The sequence below is a fragment of the Camelus dromedarius genome, chromosome 9 (genome assembly GCF_036321535.1).
Source record: "Camelus dromedarius isolate mCamDro1 chromosome 9, mCamDro1.pat, whole genome shotgun sequence".
NCBI lineage: Eukaryota > Metazoa > Chordata > Mammalia > Artiodactyla > Camelidae > Camelus > Camelus dromedarius.
In genome coordinates this window covers 77300815-77318469 of record NC_087444.1, presented here as the reverse complement: position 1 = coordinate 77318469, position 17655 = coordinate 77300815, and the positions used below count along the sequence as shown (strand labels likewise).

General features: G+C 59.2%; 1 protein-coding gene across 2 annotated transcripts; it reads left to right on the top strand.

Annotated features, from left to right (window-relative positions):
• The first annotated feature begins 87 nt into the window (after positions 1 to 87).
• TTYH1 (tweety family member 1) lies at positions 88 to 16189 on the top strand. 2 transcript variants are annotated; one of them, XM_031457223.2, is made up of 14 exons: positions 88 to 303; positions 3352 to 3530; positions 5449 to 5560; positions 6399 to 6619; positions 9383 to 9478; positions 10780 to 10852; positions 11189 to 11264; positions 11797 to 11852; positions 12025 to 12117; positions 12291 to 12383; positions 15207 to 15349; positions 15477 to 15522; positions 15642 to 15722; positions 15843 to 16189. In XM_031457223.2, the coding sequence occupies exons 1-13, from the start codon at positions 178 to 180 to the stop codon at positions 15678 to 15680; spliced, it is 1353 nt and encodes a 450-aa protein (XP_031313083.2). In that variant the 5' UTR covers positions 88 to 177; the 3' UTR covers positions 15681 to 15722; positions 15843 to 16189. The 2 variants fall into 2 exon arrangements, with proteins under 2 accessions (XP_031313083.2, XP_031313082.2); XM_031457222.2 differs by lacking the exon at positions 15477 to 15522.
• Positions 16190 to 17655: the final 1466 nt, after the last annotated feature.

Genomic DNA, 17655 nt, shown 5'->3' with positions numbered 1-17655 from the left:
GTCCCCGCCGCCCGGCCCGCGCCTCCCCACTCCTCCCCCAGTCTCCGCCCTCCACCCCCTCCCTCCCCCCTGCTCGCTCCCCTGAGCCCCGCCAGACCCCGCTCCGCCCGCGCCCCGCTCCGCTACCGAGGCTCCCGCAGCCCCGGCGTCGGCCCTGCTGCGCCTCCCCCGGGGGCCATGGGGGCGCCCCCGGGCTACCGACCCTCAGCTTGGGTGCATCTGCTCCACCAGCTGCCCCGCGCCGACTTCCAGCTCCGCCCGGTGCCCAGCGGCTTCGCGCCCCAAGAACAAGAATACCAGCAGGTGCGAGCGGGCACGGGGTCCGGGGGGCGGGGGACCAGAGCTTCTGGGTCCCGCGGGAGAAGAGGGCTAGGTGGCAGATTCCTGTGTTCTCTGGGGGTGGGAGCCGGGCCGGACTTCGGGGTATCTGAGGGAGCAGGAGCTGGCGTTCCCCTACCGGGAGGTTCCCCCGGGACAGGCGCTGGAAAACCAGACCCCCTAGCTCCTTAAATAAGGGAGGGCTGGGGCCTGGACCCCTGAGTCCCAGCGGAGGGAGGGGACTGGGGGCCCTCGGATTCCCAGGTCCCTAGGAGCTGCCTGGGAAGCTATCCTCCAGGGTCATCAGGGGGATAGGTCCATCCTCCGTGTCCTAAAAGATGACCCCTTCCCTCCTAGGATCAGGACAGCCTCTTTAAATACGTCCCAGTTAAGGCGGGACCCAGGAGAGTGAGGAGCTGGGATGGTGGAGAGGGAAAGGGCTGGGGGATGCCCGGTTCTGGGACGGGGTCGAGATCTGGAACAGGGAAGGGGCTGGGGGGTCTTGGGGCTGGGAAAACCAGGTGGAGATGTAGGAAGAGGACACTTCCAGCCTGTCCCAGGACGGAAGAGGTGGTCTGGGCGCTGGGAGGGTGTGGGGGATGGGGTTAAGGTTCAGTTTGGGGACTGGAGGATGACAGAATTGGGGCCAGAGGGTGGGGATGGGTGGGACCCTTAGGGAAACCAGGGTCCCTGGGGAAGGGGGCCCAGCCTGGGTCAGCTCCAAAAGGGGCGAAAGGACTGTCCCCTGACCCAGTTTAATTCAAGTCCTTGACTTTGAGATTAATGAGCAAGGCTTGGCTGAGCTGGGGATGGGGTGGGGGGTGGAGGGAGGATGGCAAAGCCCCAGGAGGGGTCCTGGGCCCTGCCTGTTAAGTTCTAAACCCCCTCGGATCTGTCCTGGGGATCTCCCGGGACAGGGGGCCGGGGACTGGCAAGCTTAGAATGAGGGAGGGGGGGTCCCAGGAAAGCAGAGGGGGGGATGTTTGCTGTGTTCTGAGCTATTTGGGTCACGGCTGGGCTGTGCCAGCCATAAGCAGCTCCTCCCTGCCTACTCCACGCCACCCTCTCCCCACCAAACGGGGACTGCCGTCCCCTCGCCCACAGCCTCCCAGTTACACAATCCCAGCCTCCAGCACTGGTCCACGGACACCTGCTCACGGCCAATGAGACCTTCCCACGCGGATGCCCACACAGCCACATGCGAGGTCCCAGCACCAGCCACCACCAGAGGCACTCAGGGAGGCTCACTCTGCCCTGTTGACAGTCTGGGTGACAGCACTAGGACATACGGGCACAGGGCACACACCCCAGGAAGGAACATTGTCCCCTAGGGAGCCCACCTCTAGGGCGACAGCTGGGAAAAGAATCCTGGACTGGGTGCCACCACGCTGGGGGTGATACACTTACACACAACCGATACACATTTTCACACATACTTACATATACACACTCACATGTGCACACATATATACCCATATATTCACGCTCACCCATACACACACACACTCACACTCACATGTATACACTCACACACAGACACCCACACCCACACTCACATATACACATGTGCTTGCACTCTCACACTGACACATATTCATGCACACATACATCACTCACATGCACACATGCATATGTTCACATCCACACGTTCCCACGCTATCTCATACATACACGCTCAAACACACACACATATACACTCACAGGCACATGTACATGCACCCTCACCGTCACATACACATGTTCTTGCACTCCCATTCACACACATACACTGACACACGTGTATGTTAACATTCACACACTCACATTCACACACTATCTCTTTCAAACACACACACACCCCTAGAGACCACACACAGACTCAAGGAATCATGCCCAGAACCACACAAATGCACACAGATCACTCTCACACCTGCAGGTACAGGCGCTCTTATACCCACAGACACTCACCTACACACGCATCACGCACACCCCCGCGTGAGGACAAAGCAGACACTGTGGTTACGGGAAACAGCGTTAGTGAGTCCAGCCAGAGGTCTGATTCCGTTCTCACTGTTGCCCCTAACATGCTGTGTGGCTGAAGGTAAACCCCCGGCCCACTCTGGGCATCTGTGCAGAGAACAGGACCACACAGTGTCCACTGTAAAATCCCACTGTGTGGAGAGCCCTGTTTTCTGCAAGGCTTTCCCAGCTACACACAGGCTTCCCCTCCCTGCCTGTGTCCCCCCCCCCCCCCCCCCCCCGGCCTTTGGTTCTGTCTCTGTCTCTGTCCGTGTCTCTCTCCTTTCCTATCTGTGAGTTCTCCCTCCTGCATTCCTGCCCCCCTCTCCCCCCCCCCGCTTTCCCCTCCTTCCCTCCCCCTGCTCTGTCTTCACTCTCTCAGCCTCCCAGTCCCCATCGCTGAGTTGCACGTGTGCACACACACACACACACACTGTCATGGAGGCTGTGATGCCCCCTCCCCCTGAATCCCTGGGTGGCAGACTCATGCTGCGGTGGGTGTGCAGAGCTCAGCATCAGGGGAGGGTGAGCAAGCAGTGAGTGGGGAGGACCAGCAAGGAGGGGGGAGGACAAAGCCTGCCCCCCCCACCTCACACACACCTCCAGGAACAGGTGCCCCCGGCTGCAGCCCCCCAGCCCCACGCAGTTCTGGGGCCCAGGTCTCAGCATGGCCTGGGAGGTACTTCATTCCAACTACCTGGTTTTGGAGAGGAGGGAACCGGGCTCAGAGAGGGGAGGACCCCTGTCAAAGGTCACATAGCTTTTGGAAGGCAGCGCAGAGGTGGAATGCAAGACTTGGGCCTCCCAGTCGGAAGCTCCCTCCAGCCCCAAATTGCAAAACCCCAGCTGCAGCCTGGGAGGGGACGCCAGCTTTCCACACAAACCTAAAGGCCATGGGTTGGGCTCCCCACCCCCACCCCCCACCCACTGCCAGGGATGCCTTCCGCCTCCACTGAGATCCTGGACCCAGAACCTCCAGCCATGTAGGGAGGACGCAGGGAGCCCCTCTGAGGCCTGACATCACCCTGTCCCCAGGCCCTGTTGCTGGTGGTGGCCTTGGCAGGCCTGGGCTTGGGCCTCAGCCTCATCTTCATTGCTGTCTACCTCATCCGCTTCTGCTGCTGCCGGCCCCCAGAGCCCCCCGGGGCCAAGAGCCTGCCCCCCGGGGGCGGCTGTGTCACCTGGAGCTGCATTGTTGCCCTTCTCGTCAGCTGGTAACGGGGCCCCAGGATGGGCGGGAAGTGGGGCAGGGCCCCCCAAGCTCTCTGTCAGTCTTCCTGGTGGTGTCCCAGATGTCCCAGAACCCCACTTCAGCCCCGTGGCAGGGAGAATTGCTCCCATTTGATGGATGGAGAAACTGCATTCCAAGAGAAGCAATTTCCCAAGGGCAGCTGGCCTGGCACGGTGGGGTAGGAGGCTAAGAGCTGGGTTTGGTGGCTCTGCCGTGGAATCGCACTGCAACGTAGGGGAGCGATAGCGTTCCTCCAGGCCTCAGTTTCCAGGGCTCTAAAATGGGCAACATAGTCACACTCACCTCCTAGTCGTGGTGAGGTTAAATGAAATGTGCAGTGCCTAGCTCACGGCTGTATTCCATAAATGTCAGCTAGGGATGTCATTCAGTTACTCATCCATTCATTCATTCAACAACTATTTCCTGAGTACCTACTATGTGCCAGGAGCTACCAACCAAGCCAGACCTGGTCCCTGCCCTCCTGGAGCTGGTGTCCCAGTCAGGGAGACAGGGGACCAGCCAGGAGCAGACCTGAGCCGGTCTAAGTCCTTCCCGCAGTCACCGTGCTGGATTCGGAGCTGTCACACCCAGTCTTGAAAGAGGAAGGCTCAGGGAGAGGGAGGGGCAACTTTTCCAGGCCACGTGGCCCCAGCGGCAGGCAGAGTGGAGTCAGACCCACAAACCCCTGGGAGCCCAGGGCCTTCTTCTGGGACACCCTCAGGAGAGAGAGCAACAGGGCACGTGAGGACTCGCCATTTACCGAGAGCCAGCTCTGAGCGCAGCCCCCAGCCTGGCTGGGGTAGCACCCACCTCGTGGGGCAGGTCGCGGTGCCGAGGACCCGCCCCGGACCGACCTGACCTGGGGGGTGTCTGGGAAGCTGATGCCGCCACCCCGGCCACTTCGTAGGGGGCAGCAGCGTGTGTGTTTGGGGGTAGGGGTGGGAAGGAGCGGGGCGGGGTGGGGGGAGTCCTGTACCCGAGACGCCTCCTCTTCAGGCTCTCCTGAGTCGGGGCGGACGGGGGAGGTGGACAAAGGCCCCGCGGGGGAGAGCCACGGCCGGCCCCCGCGGCCTGGGGACAAGGGCAGCTTTGTAGCACAGTGAACAATGGGCCGGGACGCTGGGGCCGGCGTCGGATCCCAGGGCTGGGGGTGGGGGCCTGCGCAGCCCCGGGGCTGGGAACCGTGAGGGCGTCCGGGAGCCCTCCGCCCCGGGCCAGCCTTGGCTCCCTCCGCGGAGGGACACAGCGAGTTGCGAAGCGAAGTCGTGGGGGTGGCGGGGGGACTGTATTCAGAACCCACAATGGAGCTCTGTGTGCTGGCAACCGAGGGGGAGGGGCGGGGGTGCCCGGCTTCTGGCCAGTCGGCCCGCACTCCCTTGTTTCCCTCCCAGCTGTCCAGACGCTTGGGTCCCGGGGGTGGGGGAAGGCTGGGAGCTCCAGGTTCGGGGTCCCCCAGGAGACGGTGGCTGGGAGCCTGCGCTCCTAGGAACCTGCAGGAGGCGGGGGAGGGGATGGCTGGATTCTGAGAGGACAGGTACTGAGGACCCTGGATGCTTGGGGAGAGGATGCAGGGGATGGGCCTGGGGCCAGCAGTCACTAGGGGAGAGGACTTCTCCTCCAGGGGCCGGATTCGGCTTTGGGGAGGTGCGAGTTAAATCTGGGGGCCCCCTCCCCTCCGCCACTCCACCCACCATTAGCATCACAATGACGTCCAGGGCCGGGGGAGTGAGACCTTCCCAGTTACCTTGGCAACCGGTGGGGGCCAGGCTGTAGACGTTCCTTTCCCACGATGGGCTGGGCCAATGGGATGGGAGACTGCACTGGGTATGTGAGGAGGTGGGGGGGTGGCAGCCCCCCGGGTCCCAGGACCGCTTGTGATTTCCCTTCCCTCCTCCTCTCAGCGCTGGCATTGGCATCGGTTTCTATGGCAACAGCGAGACCAGTGATGGGGTGTCCCAGCTCAGCTCTGCACTGCAGCATGCCAACCACACACTCACCGCCATTGACCACCTGGTGAGGGGCCAGGCATTGGCCAGACCCCAGATCCACAACCCAGACAGGTTCCCCACACCTGGGCAAATGGCCTCCTCTCAGGGAAATGTGATCTAAACTCAGAGCCAAGACCCTAGACTCAGAATGTCAGGTTTAAACTTGCAGACCTCAGACTGTACACTCAACCCCCAACCCTAACTGCAAATCAGGGCATCACACACGACACCCTCAAAACCTTTACCCAGATCTAGACCTCGGGACTCAAACCTAGACCCCAAACACACTTGCAGCCCCAGCCCTGGACCACAGCTCACAGCCCAAACCACTCAGTGACCAAACACCGGGGACCTCAGCCCCTGCCCTCAGGTCAGACCCAGAGATCTGATCCTTGGCCCAAGTACAAGGCCAGAGACCTCAAGACTGAGAGTCAGAACTCGGATGAGAGGCCTCACTCTGATCCCTAGCCCCAGGATTCCAGACCCTGGGCTGAGACTCAGCCTGACCTCAGACCTCACATCCAGTTGCAGCCCCTGGACCATGGAACCCAGACTTGAGACCCCAGTCTCCGAAAGGCAGATGTCAACATCAGACCTAGAATCCCAGACTTAATCTCAGTCCTGGGGCTAAAATCTATCCCCAGGGCTGAAGCCACTGACCTCCCCACGCTTCTGTTAGAAGCCAGAGGACTGCATGAGCTGGACCGCAGAGCCCCCTCCTTCTCTTCCTCAGTCCTCAGATGCCCTAGCACCCAGATCTCAGATACCTGCCTCTGCTCACTCCTGTTTCACAACCCTGTCCCCCAAACCCTGGCACCCCAGAGAACACCCTCCCCTGACTCCAGACCCACCCCTGTGCCCAGGTGCTGGAGACGGTGGAGAGGCTGGGCGAGGCTGTGAGGACAGAGCTGACCACCCTGGAGGAGGTGCTCACACAACGCACAGAGCTGGTGGCTGCCACCCGCGGGGCTCGGCGACAGGCAGAAGCCGTGGCCCAGCAGCTCCAGGGGCTGGCCTTCTGGCGGGGAGTGCCCCTGAGCCCCTTGCAATTGGCCGAAGAGGTGTCCTTTGTGGAGGAGTACAGGTGGGTGACCACTCTTCCTGCCCGGGGCAGCAGGAATCCCCTGCCTGGGTGATAATTCCCCCAGGGGACATCGGGTGATGTCTGGGACATTGGGTGTCACAACAGAGGGGGAGGGTGGTGCTACTGGCACCTGGTGGGTGGAGACGAGAGATGCCAGCTGAGCATCCTGCAGGGCACAGGACAGCCCACAGCAAAGGATTCTCTGTTCTAAGGGTCAACGATAAGAGGAGGAGCAGCCCTGCTGCAGGGGGGCAGGCCTCGGGGCCCGTGCCCCCCCGCGCGTGCACACACTTCCTCCCTCCCTCGGTTTCTTCACTCATTCACTCGTTCATTCATTCCTTGGCTCAGCCATTCATCCGCTCGCTCCCAGCCTAACTCGTTCACGCGCTCAGCGGTCCATCTGACAGGTATTCATTCAGTACGCCTTCCAGCAAGAGAGAGGACGCCCCCGTTGTCAGGTGCACGAGCGCCCGAGCCAGCCGGCCGCTCCCTCACCACGTGACCTGACACTGGTTACATGCCAGCTCTGGGCCTCCGTGTCCCCATCCGTGCCCCATGGGAATAATGGGTACTGCTGCCCTCACTGAATCGTGGAGGCCCTGATAAGTCAGTATCTGTTAAGTACTTCCAGCGGCGACTGGCACACATTCTACAGGTGTCTATAAAATGTAGGTTTTAGATCTGGGGTGCATCCCCCAGGTCCTGGCGTCCACCCTCCAGCCCTGGGAGTCTGTCCTCCACCATCTGCTGGGGATCACCCCCAGGCCCCCAGGGTCCATCCACCACCACCTGTTGTGGTTCACCCCGACCCCCGGGGTCCGTCCACCAGTTCCTGGGGTCCATCCGAGGTTCACCCCTCAGACCCCAGGGTGCATCCCCTAACTGCTATGCCCCCAATGCTGAGGTCCCCACTGCCCTCCGAAGACCCTAGGACCATTCCTCCCGCCCCCCCCACCACCAATTGAAAAGCCACTCCTGACCCCGCAAGTCTGGTTTTGTTTTCCTGTGTTTCCCCACACCCCTCCCCCCGACCCTGGAGTGAAGTTGTGGGTACAGGGATGGGCCACCAGAGCCCATTAAAGAGCCTCTGCTAAAAAAAAAATAGTGGGTTTCATAAGACGGAGCAATGAACAAAACAGACAGTGATTCCTGCCTGTCTTGCAGCGGTGGGGGGCATTAAGAAACAAAGGCATGGGTAAAACATTGTAAGGGGGTGAGTGGCAAGAGTTCTGGAGAAAATTAGGCAGGAGAGGGGAACAGGGTGGGGGCGCAGCGATATAGTCTGGGGACAGAGGCTGGTAGTTTTTGGTGTAGGAGGTAATCCTGAGAGAAGGTGACATCTGAAGGAGGGGAGGGGATAAGTTATACAGACGTCAGGGACAGCCATCCATCCCAGCAGCCAACATGATGGAGTCCTCATTGCATCATGCACTAGGAAGTATTTCCTTTGTTCATCTGACACCTGAGGGTGCCGACCAGGCCTGGGGGCAGAGATGGGGAAGACTGGGTCCCGGATTCTGTGCTCCAGGGTGGGGCAGACCAGGGCTGAAGCAGTCCACAGCAAGGACACTCCCGTGGGCCATCAGACAGGTTTGGGTCCCAGTGAATCCAAGTTCTGGGTTGTGCCAAACCCAGGGATTCAAGCACTGGGCCTCAGCTCCCTTCCAGGTGGGTTGGAGGAAGACCCACAATCACCAGGAATTATCTTCTGGATGCACCCATAAGACAGTGCCTGGCACTCGGGAGTCCTTCAAGGAATGTGACCAGTTTCCTGGAAGGAGGCTGGGGTCCCCAGGGGCAGAGCTTTGATGCAGGAGGTCATGGAGACTTAGGACAGAAGTGCCACCTGCTCCTGATGGAAGTGTGAGTGAAGGCCTGGAGGTCAGCTGGAGCCACTGCGCCCAGCTTCCCCTTCCCAGGAGAGCCGGACCCTCCAGGAGTCCGGGAAAGGAGGGGCAGTGAACCCCACGGGGGTCCAAGCAGAGGCTGCTGCAGAGGAGGGTGGCAGTTCCTTTAACACTCTGACAAGTGGGGGCCACTGAGAATGGCGCTATTTACTGAGGAGTTACTACGTGCCAGGCGCTGTGCAGTGGCCTCATGTGCGTCCTCCTCTCCAGTCAGAGTGAACAGACCGATAACTAAGGCTGAATTCTTAAGTAAGATGTAAAAGTCCCTGATTCGTGCTCAAGCTGATGTTTAAGTGCATCCACAGGCTTGGCTGTCCCCTCGGTGCTTGCCCATCGACCTCACAACAGCCATTGGAAGGAGGAACTGTTGTTCTCCCCGAGTTACTGGTGGGGAAGCCGAGGCACAGGAGGCAAAGGCAGGCAGGAAGCGGAGGGGCTGGCATTGCCACCCAGGCGGTCTGCCTGCGCACACAGAGCCCTTCCGTTGTGCACTGTGATGCTGGGTGCCTGCCCGGGAGTAAGTCCCTCCACTCTCCAGGGTGGGGCTGGGGGACTGGGGCTCTGAGAGGCCAAATCATGTGCCAGTCACAGGGCTCCCGCGTGGTCCAGTAGGGTATGGTCACAGATGCTCTGCACCTGGACCCGTGCTCCAAATGGGCATAGTGGCCCACCTCCCAGTGCACCGATCTCACAGATGAGCTTGGCCATGGTTTGGAGACTGGGCATCAAGGAGGTCACATGGCCAGACAGAGAGTGCGGCGGCGCCATCGCCCTCTGCCGAGTCCTGATCTGGGAGTCTGGGCTCCCAAAGGCTGGATTTGCTGTTTCGGCCTCATCTCTGTCACCCCCTCCCCAGGTGGCTAGCCTATGTCCTCCTGCTGCTCCTGGAGCTCCTGGTCTGCCTCTTCACACTCCTGGGCCTGGCAAAACAGAGCAAGTGGCTGGTGATCGTGTAAGTCTGGGTGGCCTTCCTGGAGGTGGCACACCTGCCATCCTCGTAGGCACACGTCGCGGTACGAAGTCTCACGGCACTGTTCCCAGGCTCATGCTGGTTTTATCCCTTGCCCTGCAAACCTCCTGGGCTGGGCCCCTGAGCACGTAGAAAGAAATCAGACCCAGAGCAGCCGAGGACGTGTGGGGGCAGGAAATAGGCCATCCTCACAGCAGGAAGCACACCAAAATCCTAGAAAAGCAATAGCAGTAATGCTGGTGCTGAGGATGGCGGTGCTCACTGACCCCTTCAGTGGCCAGACCACCCTCTGGAGATGCCTGTCAGACACCCCTCTGGCAGATAAGAGCCCTGGGGCAGAAGGCGCCCGGGGCGGAGGTCCCGCGGCCCTTACGTGGCATAGCGGAATCAAGGACCACACGTTTACTTTACAGTCTCACTTGATATGCCCGATGCTTTTCTGGAACCCTCACACCAATGCTAGCAGGAGGCCATTCCCCTGTCCTGGTTTAACAGAAAGGGAGACTGGCGCTCAGAGAGGTTGGGCCACTTGCCCAGGGCTGCACAGCCAGGAAGTGCTGGAGCTGGGATTCCACCCAGGCCAGCCTATCCCACTTGGAAGAGTCCTTGCCTTCTCCCTGGCCCTGGGGCCACGCTGGTGCCCGCCACCACCCCTACACCTTCCCTGGGGTGGGAGGGCCTCGTGCCTTCCCATCCAGGTCCCCCTGAGGCTTAGAGAAGGTGACCTGTGCTGGCAGGTCAGGTCCAGCCCTCCATGGGCCCTCCAATGCTGAGTTCTCTCCCCTTGCAAACCCCATCCCCAGAGAAAAACTGGGGGTGATTTCAGCCCTGGAGCTGTCTCCGCTCCTGGGAGGAGGAGTCTGGGCTGAGCGGGAGGCTGACCAAGCCATGGGTGAACCTGGGAGCAAGCAAGCCCTGAAGAGTTCAAAGCAGGGGGAAACGGAGCTCAGAGGTGGGCAGCTGCCCCCCCCCCAGAGCCTGGAGCAGGGGTAGGGCGCCGACCTGGGCTGGATCCTGCCAGCCCAGGGCCCTTCTCACCCTCACGGCCTCCCCCCACCCCCTACCCACCAGCGGGGCCAGATGTTCAGTTTGACGTCAACAACCACAGGTCCACAACTCGGCCCCCACGACCTCTCTGCCCCTAATTGTTATCCTCTTGGCTCCAGAGGTTGGTTGTGGGGAGGGTGGGGCAGTGATAGGATTTGGGATGGAGGAAGGGAAGAGGCGAGATAGGCTATTAAGAACCCCAGACCCCTGTTCCAATCCCTCCTCCCTGTCTGTAGGATGACAGTGATGAGTCTCCTGGTTCTTGTCCTGAGCTGGGGCTCCCTGGGCCTGGAGGCAGCCACAGCCGTGGTGAGTGTTAGGGGCCAGGCCCCAGAGCTCCAAGACTCAAGGGGGCTGAAGGCCCCTAGCTCCTGGATCCTAAGGCAGGATGGGATTAAATGCCTTGGGTCCTGAGAGGAAAGACCTGGGGGCCAGGATCACAGGTTCTGAGGTTTGGGGTCAGTTTCCTAGGTTCTAAGAGGCTAGAAACTGGAGACCTGGACCCCTGGGTCTGAGGGAGGAGGGGCTGGGGGCCTGGACCCCTGGGTCTGAGGGAAGAGGGGCTGGGGGGGCCACTGAATCCTGTAGGAGTGTGGAATTGGGGCAGTTTCTGTTCTAAGCCCCCTTTCCTGTTGCCCCTTTCAGGGCCTCAGCGACTTCTGCTCCAGTCCTGACACCTACATCCTGAACCTGACCCAGGAGGAGACCGGGCTGGGCTCAGGTGATCACATCGCCCAGTGCAGGCCCTGGAGCCTCAGGCCTCTCTGCCCAGTCCTGCCTGGGGTGGGGTGGAGTGGGGTGGGGTGGCATGCCCTGTCCAGTTCTGCAGAAGCTCTCAGCACATCCCCTAGTGGTCTGGAAAAGAGGGAGGGATAAAGATGCTGGAGTCAGAAGAGGGTTGGGGGGTGGGAGATGGACCTGAGGGACAGGAGGCCACTTGGGAAAAGTTGGGGGAAGCACAGTTTAGTCATGGCCGGGGTGGGGGGGGAGGGGATGGCAGAGGCAGAGCTTTCCTGAGAGTGTGCGGATCAGCGTGTTTTTGGCTGTCGCTGGAGCAGAAGGGATTAGGGCTGGGAGGGTTGCCAGACTCAGAATGTGTGGCCACTGGGACCACAGGAAGGTCATGAGCTGAGGGGGCCCCTGGCCCTGAGTGTGGAAAGACAGGGTCCTGCACACTCCGATCTTTCCCCAGGGAGGCCCCAGGGCTCAGGCTCACAGCCTCCCCCTCTTCCCCTCTTCCCCTGCCGCTTCAGACATCCTGAACTATTATTTCCTCTGCAACCAGGCCGTCTCCAACCCCTTTCAACAGGTTAGGGCTGCGGGCAAGGGAACCGGTTGGAGGAGGGCGGGGCTGGGGCCTAGATTTAGGGGTCCTGGGGGAGGATGAAAGTGCCAGGGGCCCCAGTCCTGTGTCCCCAGGGAGGAGAGTGGGGTGGGGGCATCAACCACTAGGTCCACCTCCCTCCTCTGTCTTCCTGCAGAGGCTGACTCTGTCCCAGCGAGCCCTGGCCAACATCCATTCCCAGCTGCAGGGCTTGGAGCGAGAAGCTGTCCCCCAGTTCCCTTCTGCGCAGGTCGGTGGGCGGGACGCGGACAGGACCTGTGGGCGGGGCCCGCGGAAAGGGGCGGGTCGGTGGCTGTGGGCGGGGCTTTAGAAGGGCCTGGTTGTGGGCGGGGCCATGGTGAGCAAGCTGTGGGAGGGGCGGGGCTTGAAGGGTACTGGGATAACAAGCCCCTCCCACCGCAGAAGCCTCTGCTGTCCTTGGAGGAGACAATGAATGTGACAGAAGGAAACTTCCACCAGTTGGTGGCACTGCTGCACTGTCGCGGCCTGCACAAGGTGACCCCGTCCTCCTCCCCAAATTCTTCTCCCAGGGAAGCTTCTGCCTAGACCTTCCTCTTCTCAGACCCCTCTAGTCTTCCTCCCATTGCCCCCGAGAAATCTCTGTCATTTATCATCTGTTCTCTATCACTGTCTATCCATCTAGCATCCATATTCCTTCTTTCCCTCTCCTCCCTACCTCCCTCCCCCCTCCTCCTTCCGTCGCAGCTTACTGAATTCTGGAGCAAGACTGCCTGGGGGCCAGACCTCAGGCAAGTCACTAACTCCTCTGTGCCTCAGTTTCCTCACTCACAGAACCAGGATTCCAGGGGTGAATACCTGTAAAGCTCATGTGTCGCGTCTGCTGTGATCACGCCAAGGCAGGCGTAGGCGGGGCACCCAAGAGAGTGTCTTGTGTCCCGCAGGTTAGGTCCAGTCTTGGCTTGGTGAATGCCCTGCATCTTGGTTTTCCTCGCCTATGAAATGAGGAAGATAATGCCTGCTTTCCTGGGCGGTCATGAGGGTCGAAAAGAAAACTAGTGCCCCCTTGTAACCCCTCGTGTGCACAAGGCCTCTGCGGGCTCTCTGTGGGCTCTCTGCAGCCTTTCGCCGGTGGCGGCTCCCTGAGCCCTCATTAGTAGCGCTATCGAAGAGGAACCCCTCGTATTGCCCCAGCGAACAGACTTGGAAGGTGAGGTCACCCAAGATTGTGCACACCGTGGAGGCTGCACCTCACACAGCATCCTTGAACCCCAAGCCCCCACAGCCAGGCAGTCACCCAGTCCTGTCCCTTCTGCTTCCTGAATGTCTTTATCACCCTGAATCTCCTCCCTCAAGGCTCAGGCTCCCTCTCTCCCCTGGGGGAGGAGATATGCGTCCTTCCTCTTCTGGTCTGTCCCCCCACAGCCTCTAGACTAGGGCTGCCAGGTTCTGCAAACAACACATACCTCTTTACTATAAGTATGTCCCATGACCTAAGGGGGCGATACTTGTCCTAACATTTTTTTTAGTTGGGCATCTGATATTCAAATCTAATTGGGCATTGTGTGTGTGATCTGGCAGTCCTACCCAGAGGGACCGATCTGTCCCATAGCAAGGATCTGAGTGGGTCCACAACCCTTCCATGGCTCCCACTGCCCCCAGAGCTTCTGAAACTGGCACTCTGACAAGGGGGCTGGGGTGGGGGGCGCAGACACTGAACCAACACTCAGAATCAGAGACCACCTGAGAAGAACTAGGGCACTCTTGAAGGGGATCCTCTTCTTTTATTCAAGGGCAGACTGAGGCCCACGATTTCTCTATGGTCCAGGCAGACGTGGGGCTGGATTACAGTTCCCAAGAGTCATTGTGGAAGAAAGGAAGGAAGGCAGAGTGTGGGTCAGGTCTCTACTCTCCCTGATGCACCATTTAACCTCGGGCCTCAGTTTCCCCTGTCTAGGCCTCCTCCTCCGGGTCCCTGTAGATTAAAATCAGGATGAAGGATGTCAGGGATGAAGTGGAAGGAAGGTGGGCTTTGTAGCCTGACAGACCTGGCTCCAATCCCAGCTCTGCCCCTTCCAGGCTGTGTGACTCTGGGCAAGAGCCTTGCCCTCTCTGGGCTTTAACTTTCAGCCACTGGAAAAGGCAGCAGTGTGAGAAGAATTGATATCCGCCTTGCTGGGCTGTTCGGAGGATAGACATTGTATATGTGCCTGATCTGGTCAAAGCGGACCTCCCTGTTGCTCTGACAGACCCCTCCCCAGGGGGGTCAGTGGCACTCCTCCCCTCTCCCCAGAAACCTAGGAATATCCTTTTTGCCTCCTGTCCTTGTCCTCCACAACCACTCCTCCAACAAGTTCTGATGGCCCTTCTCCCGAGGCCCATCTGGACCTCCAGCACAGCTCATACTGTTACCGCCGCAGCCCTGGTCCTTGCCTGCGGCCCTGCATGGACAGAGCTTTTCCCCTGTCCCCTGCCTTCTGTCCTCCCCACAGCAGCCAGTAGCCCGCTGAGCCTTTTCCACACAGTCTGATCAACTTCCTCCTCTGCTTAAAACCCTCCAGTGAGCCCTCAGCAGATTAACGTCTTGGCATTCCCGCTCTGTCCTGTTGGCGCCATCGCTGCTGTGGGGGCCCCAGGACTGCTTTCTGAACCTCCTCTCTCAGCAGCTCATTCTTGTCTGAAGTGACCTTCCGGGGCTCAGTTACTGAAGTTTCCCTGGTCCTTGGAACAATGCCTGGCTGAGAGCAGGCCCCTGGCCAGTCCATGCTGAATGAATCAGAGCTGAGCGTCCGGGAAACGGTGGTTCTGCTGATTTGCAGGGATGACAGTAATGCCAGCTGGCGTCTACTGAGTGTGCTTTCCATGCAGGGTGCAGTTCCAAGCCCATTGTGCTTCTAAGCCTTGTTCTCTGTGTTGCTCTAAGCCAGTGATTTTGCCCCAGGGGGTCTTTGGCAATGTGTGGAGACACGTTTGGGTGTCACAGTTGGGGGAGGGGGTGCTACTAGCATCTACTGGGTGGAGACCAGGGATGCTGTTCAATTTCCTGCAGTGCACAGGGTGCCCCCACCCACACGTGATCTCGTCCCAGCATCAGTCATGTTCAGACTGGGAAGCCGGGCACTGGATCCAGGCTGAGCTGCTGTGATGGCTGGGTGTGGGTTCCTGCTGTAGGGTGTGCTGAGGACAGCGACCACAGCCCCTGCTGTGCGCTGAGCTTCCTGTGGGCCAGGCCCTGTGCTGAGCACAGATGACAGGGGAGGAAACTGAGGCACAGAGAGGCAGAGTGTCTTGTTCAGCGTTGCACAGCCAGATGTGCATTGCCCGCTGACGCCCTCCCCGCCCGCCCGCCCTCCCCCCCAGGATTACGCTGCGGCCCTGCGGGGCCTGTGCGAGGACGCCCTGGAGGGCCTGCTCTTCCTGCTGCTCTTCTCCCTCCTATCCGCGGGGGCCCTGGCCGCCGCCCTCTGCAGCCTGCCCCGAGCCTGGGCCCTCTTCCCACCCAGGTCAGGAAGGGGGGGGGGGGGTCCTGGGACAGGGGTGGGAGGGGACAACCCTCCAGCCACTGTTGGGGGGCAGCCTCCTGATGGCTACCCCATCCTGCCTCTCTGCCACTCCCCCGTCACACCCCAGTGACGACTACGATGACACAGATGATGACGACCCTTTCAACCCTCAGGTACTGGACTCTGGGTCTGCGGGAGGAGGGGCTGGGGCTGGACCCCTGGGGCTGGGGGTCTGCACTGCAAAGCAAGATTCCCGCCTCATGCCCTCCTCCCGCCCCAAATCTTCCTGCAGGAATCCAAGCGCTTCGTGCAGTGGCAGTCATCTATCTGAGCCCCTCCTCCAGGCCAGGCTGGAGCCTGTTCCCCGTCTCAGGTGAGCATCCGGAGTGGCGCCCCAGCTCCCAGAGCTGGCCTCTGCTCTCCTCTCCCTTCCACTGGGCTCCCTGGCGGCCCTCCTGCCTCCATCTGGTCCTGCCTCTGCCTCTCTCCTCAGTTCCTTCCTCGGCTGCTGGAGAAGACCCCACTGACCAGGGCTCCCACCACTAACAGCACCCTGGCCATGGACACCTTAAACAGGACTGTCTCTCCGCCCTGCCCCCTCTGCGTCTCCTTGGCCCTGGAAGTATGCTGAGGGGGCAGGCCAGGGCCCGAGGCTGGCCGGGGAGGGGGCACACAGCCAGCCCCTGCATCCCCTCACCCCTGGCCACCAGCCACGTCCCCTGAAGGGATGTGACTGCCCCGTCCGCCATGCCCCAGTTGGCTTAGGGCCCCGATCTCCATGTGCGGCACCAACTTGGGAATGGGTTGATTTGAAATAAAAGGGAAAACTTTATTTTACAAGCAGCTGGGTCCTTCTTTTTTCCCTTCCCAGGTCTGGCCTCGTGGTTGGGAGGCAGAGACCCCTTCACCTCTGCTCCCACCCTGGCCTCCTAGCTGCCAGGTATTTCTGCTCTTGTCTGGGCTCTGCAGCAGTTAAGAAGGATTGCTCTTAAAAAAAGAAAAAATCCCCTTCACCACCCCCTCTCCCCAGTCTAAAAGCAGCACATGTGTCCTGACGCTGGAAGAGACAGCTATCCCTGAAACAGAAGAGACAGCCTAGAAATAGATCTCTGTGTGTGTGTGTGTGTGTGTGTGTGTGTGTGTGTGTGTGTGTGTGTGTGTTTGTGAGTGACAGAAGACAGACTTAAAGTCAGGGTGAAAAGGACCAGTTCCAAAGCAATGCTGACATGATTAGCTCTCCATCTGGAAGAAGACAGTCTATGTACGATATGGGTGAAAAATCTAAATGTAGACAAGTAAGGGGACAGGTATTTCAAGAGAAAGGAGACTTTTGTATGTTGTATACCATACATGTTGGAAGGAAAGGATTTTAAGCAAGATAGCCTAAAGACAAAGGAAAGATACCTTATTTGACAAATTGTGGAATGAAAAAAATACCATAAAGTCAAGAGGCAAATTGATAGTCTGGGGGAAACTGTTTTTTTAAAAATACATAGTGTAAAGAAACAGGTAATTAATATGTATGTATCATCTACAAAGCTTCCACAAATAAGAAAGAGACAGCCCTATTCAAAAACAAGACACTAAGATGAACATTCAATGAATGAAAACCCCAGTGCCAGCGGACAGACCAAAAGGCACTCAAACTCAAATAATTAGGAAGTGTACTTTGAAACGGCCAGAAACTCTTCTTTTCTTCCATCAAAAAAAAAAAAAATTAAAGGAGTTGCTAATATTCCCAGTTATCAAAAAAATTAAAGGCATGCTAATATTCTCTGCTGGCGAGGATGTGGAGGGACAATTCACACACTGCCCCCGAGGCTATGAACTGCAATCCTATGAAAAAATAATCTGCTCATGCGTGTTAAATCCAAGCTATGTAGACCCTCTGACCGACATTCCTACTCTGGGGACTCCATCTGTGGCTGCAGCAATACTCGGATGGGCCGACCTCTGGAAACAAGTTCGCAGAAGGAAAAGCCCAATAAATCTCCGAGCAGCGGGGCCCCCTGGAGCCCGGCAGCTCCCGGCTGGGTTTGGACTTTCAGGAGAAAACCTGAGAGAGGAGAGATTTGAGGCGGGGGTGACAGACAATGGTAGCCGAGTGGACGAATGCAGAGGGGCCGGGGCTAAGGGCCCAGGCGTGTTCCTGACTACCAGATGGACGCGGGTGGTCGCTGGACTTGTTGGACCATGCCTGCCATCTTTGACATCCATCAGAGGGGCGTCAAAGACAGCAATTCCAAAATCCAAAGAACTCTGTTAGACCTGAATTCTTCCCCTAACTCACTGGATGGCAAAGCCTG

What these genes read in the sequence shown, in the direction of transcription:
- TTYH1 (XM_031457222.2), top strand. Translation starts at nt 178, where the DNA reads ATGGGGGCGCCCCCGGGCTACCGACCCTCAGCTTGGGTGCATCTGCTC. An exon ending in TCACCGCCATTGACCACCTG is followed by an intron (nt 5,561 to 6,398) that starts GTGAGGGGCCAG and finishes CCCTGTGCCCAG; the next exon opens with GTGCTGGAGACGGTGGAGAG. An exon ending in CCCAGTTCCCTTCTGCGCAG is followed by an intron (nt 12,118 to 12,290) that starts GTCGGTGGGCGG and finishes CTCCCACCGCAG; the next exon opens with AAGCCTCTGCTGTCCTTGGA.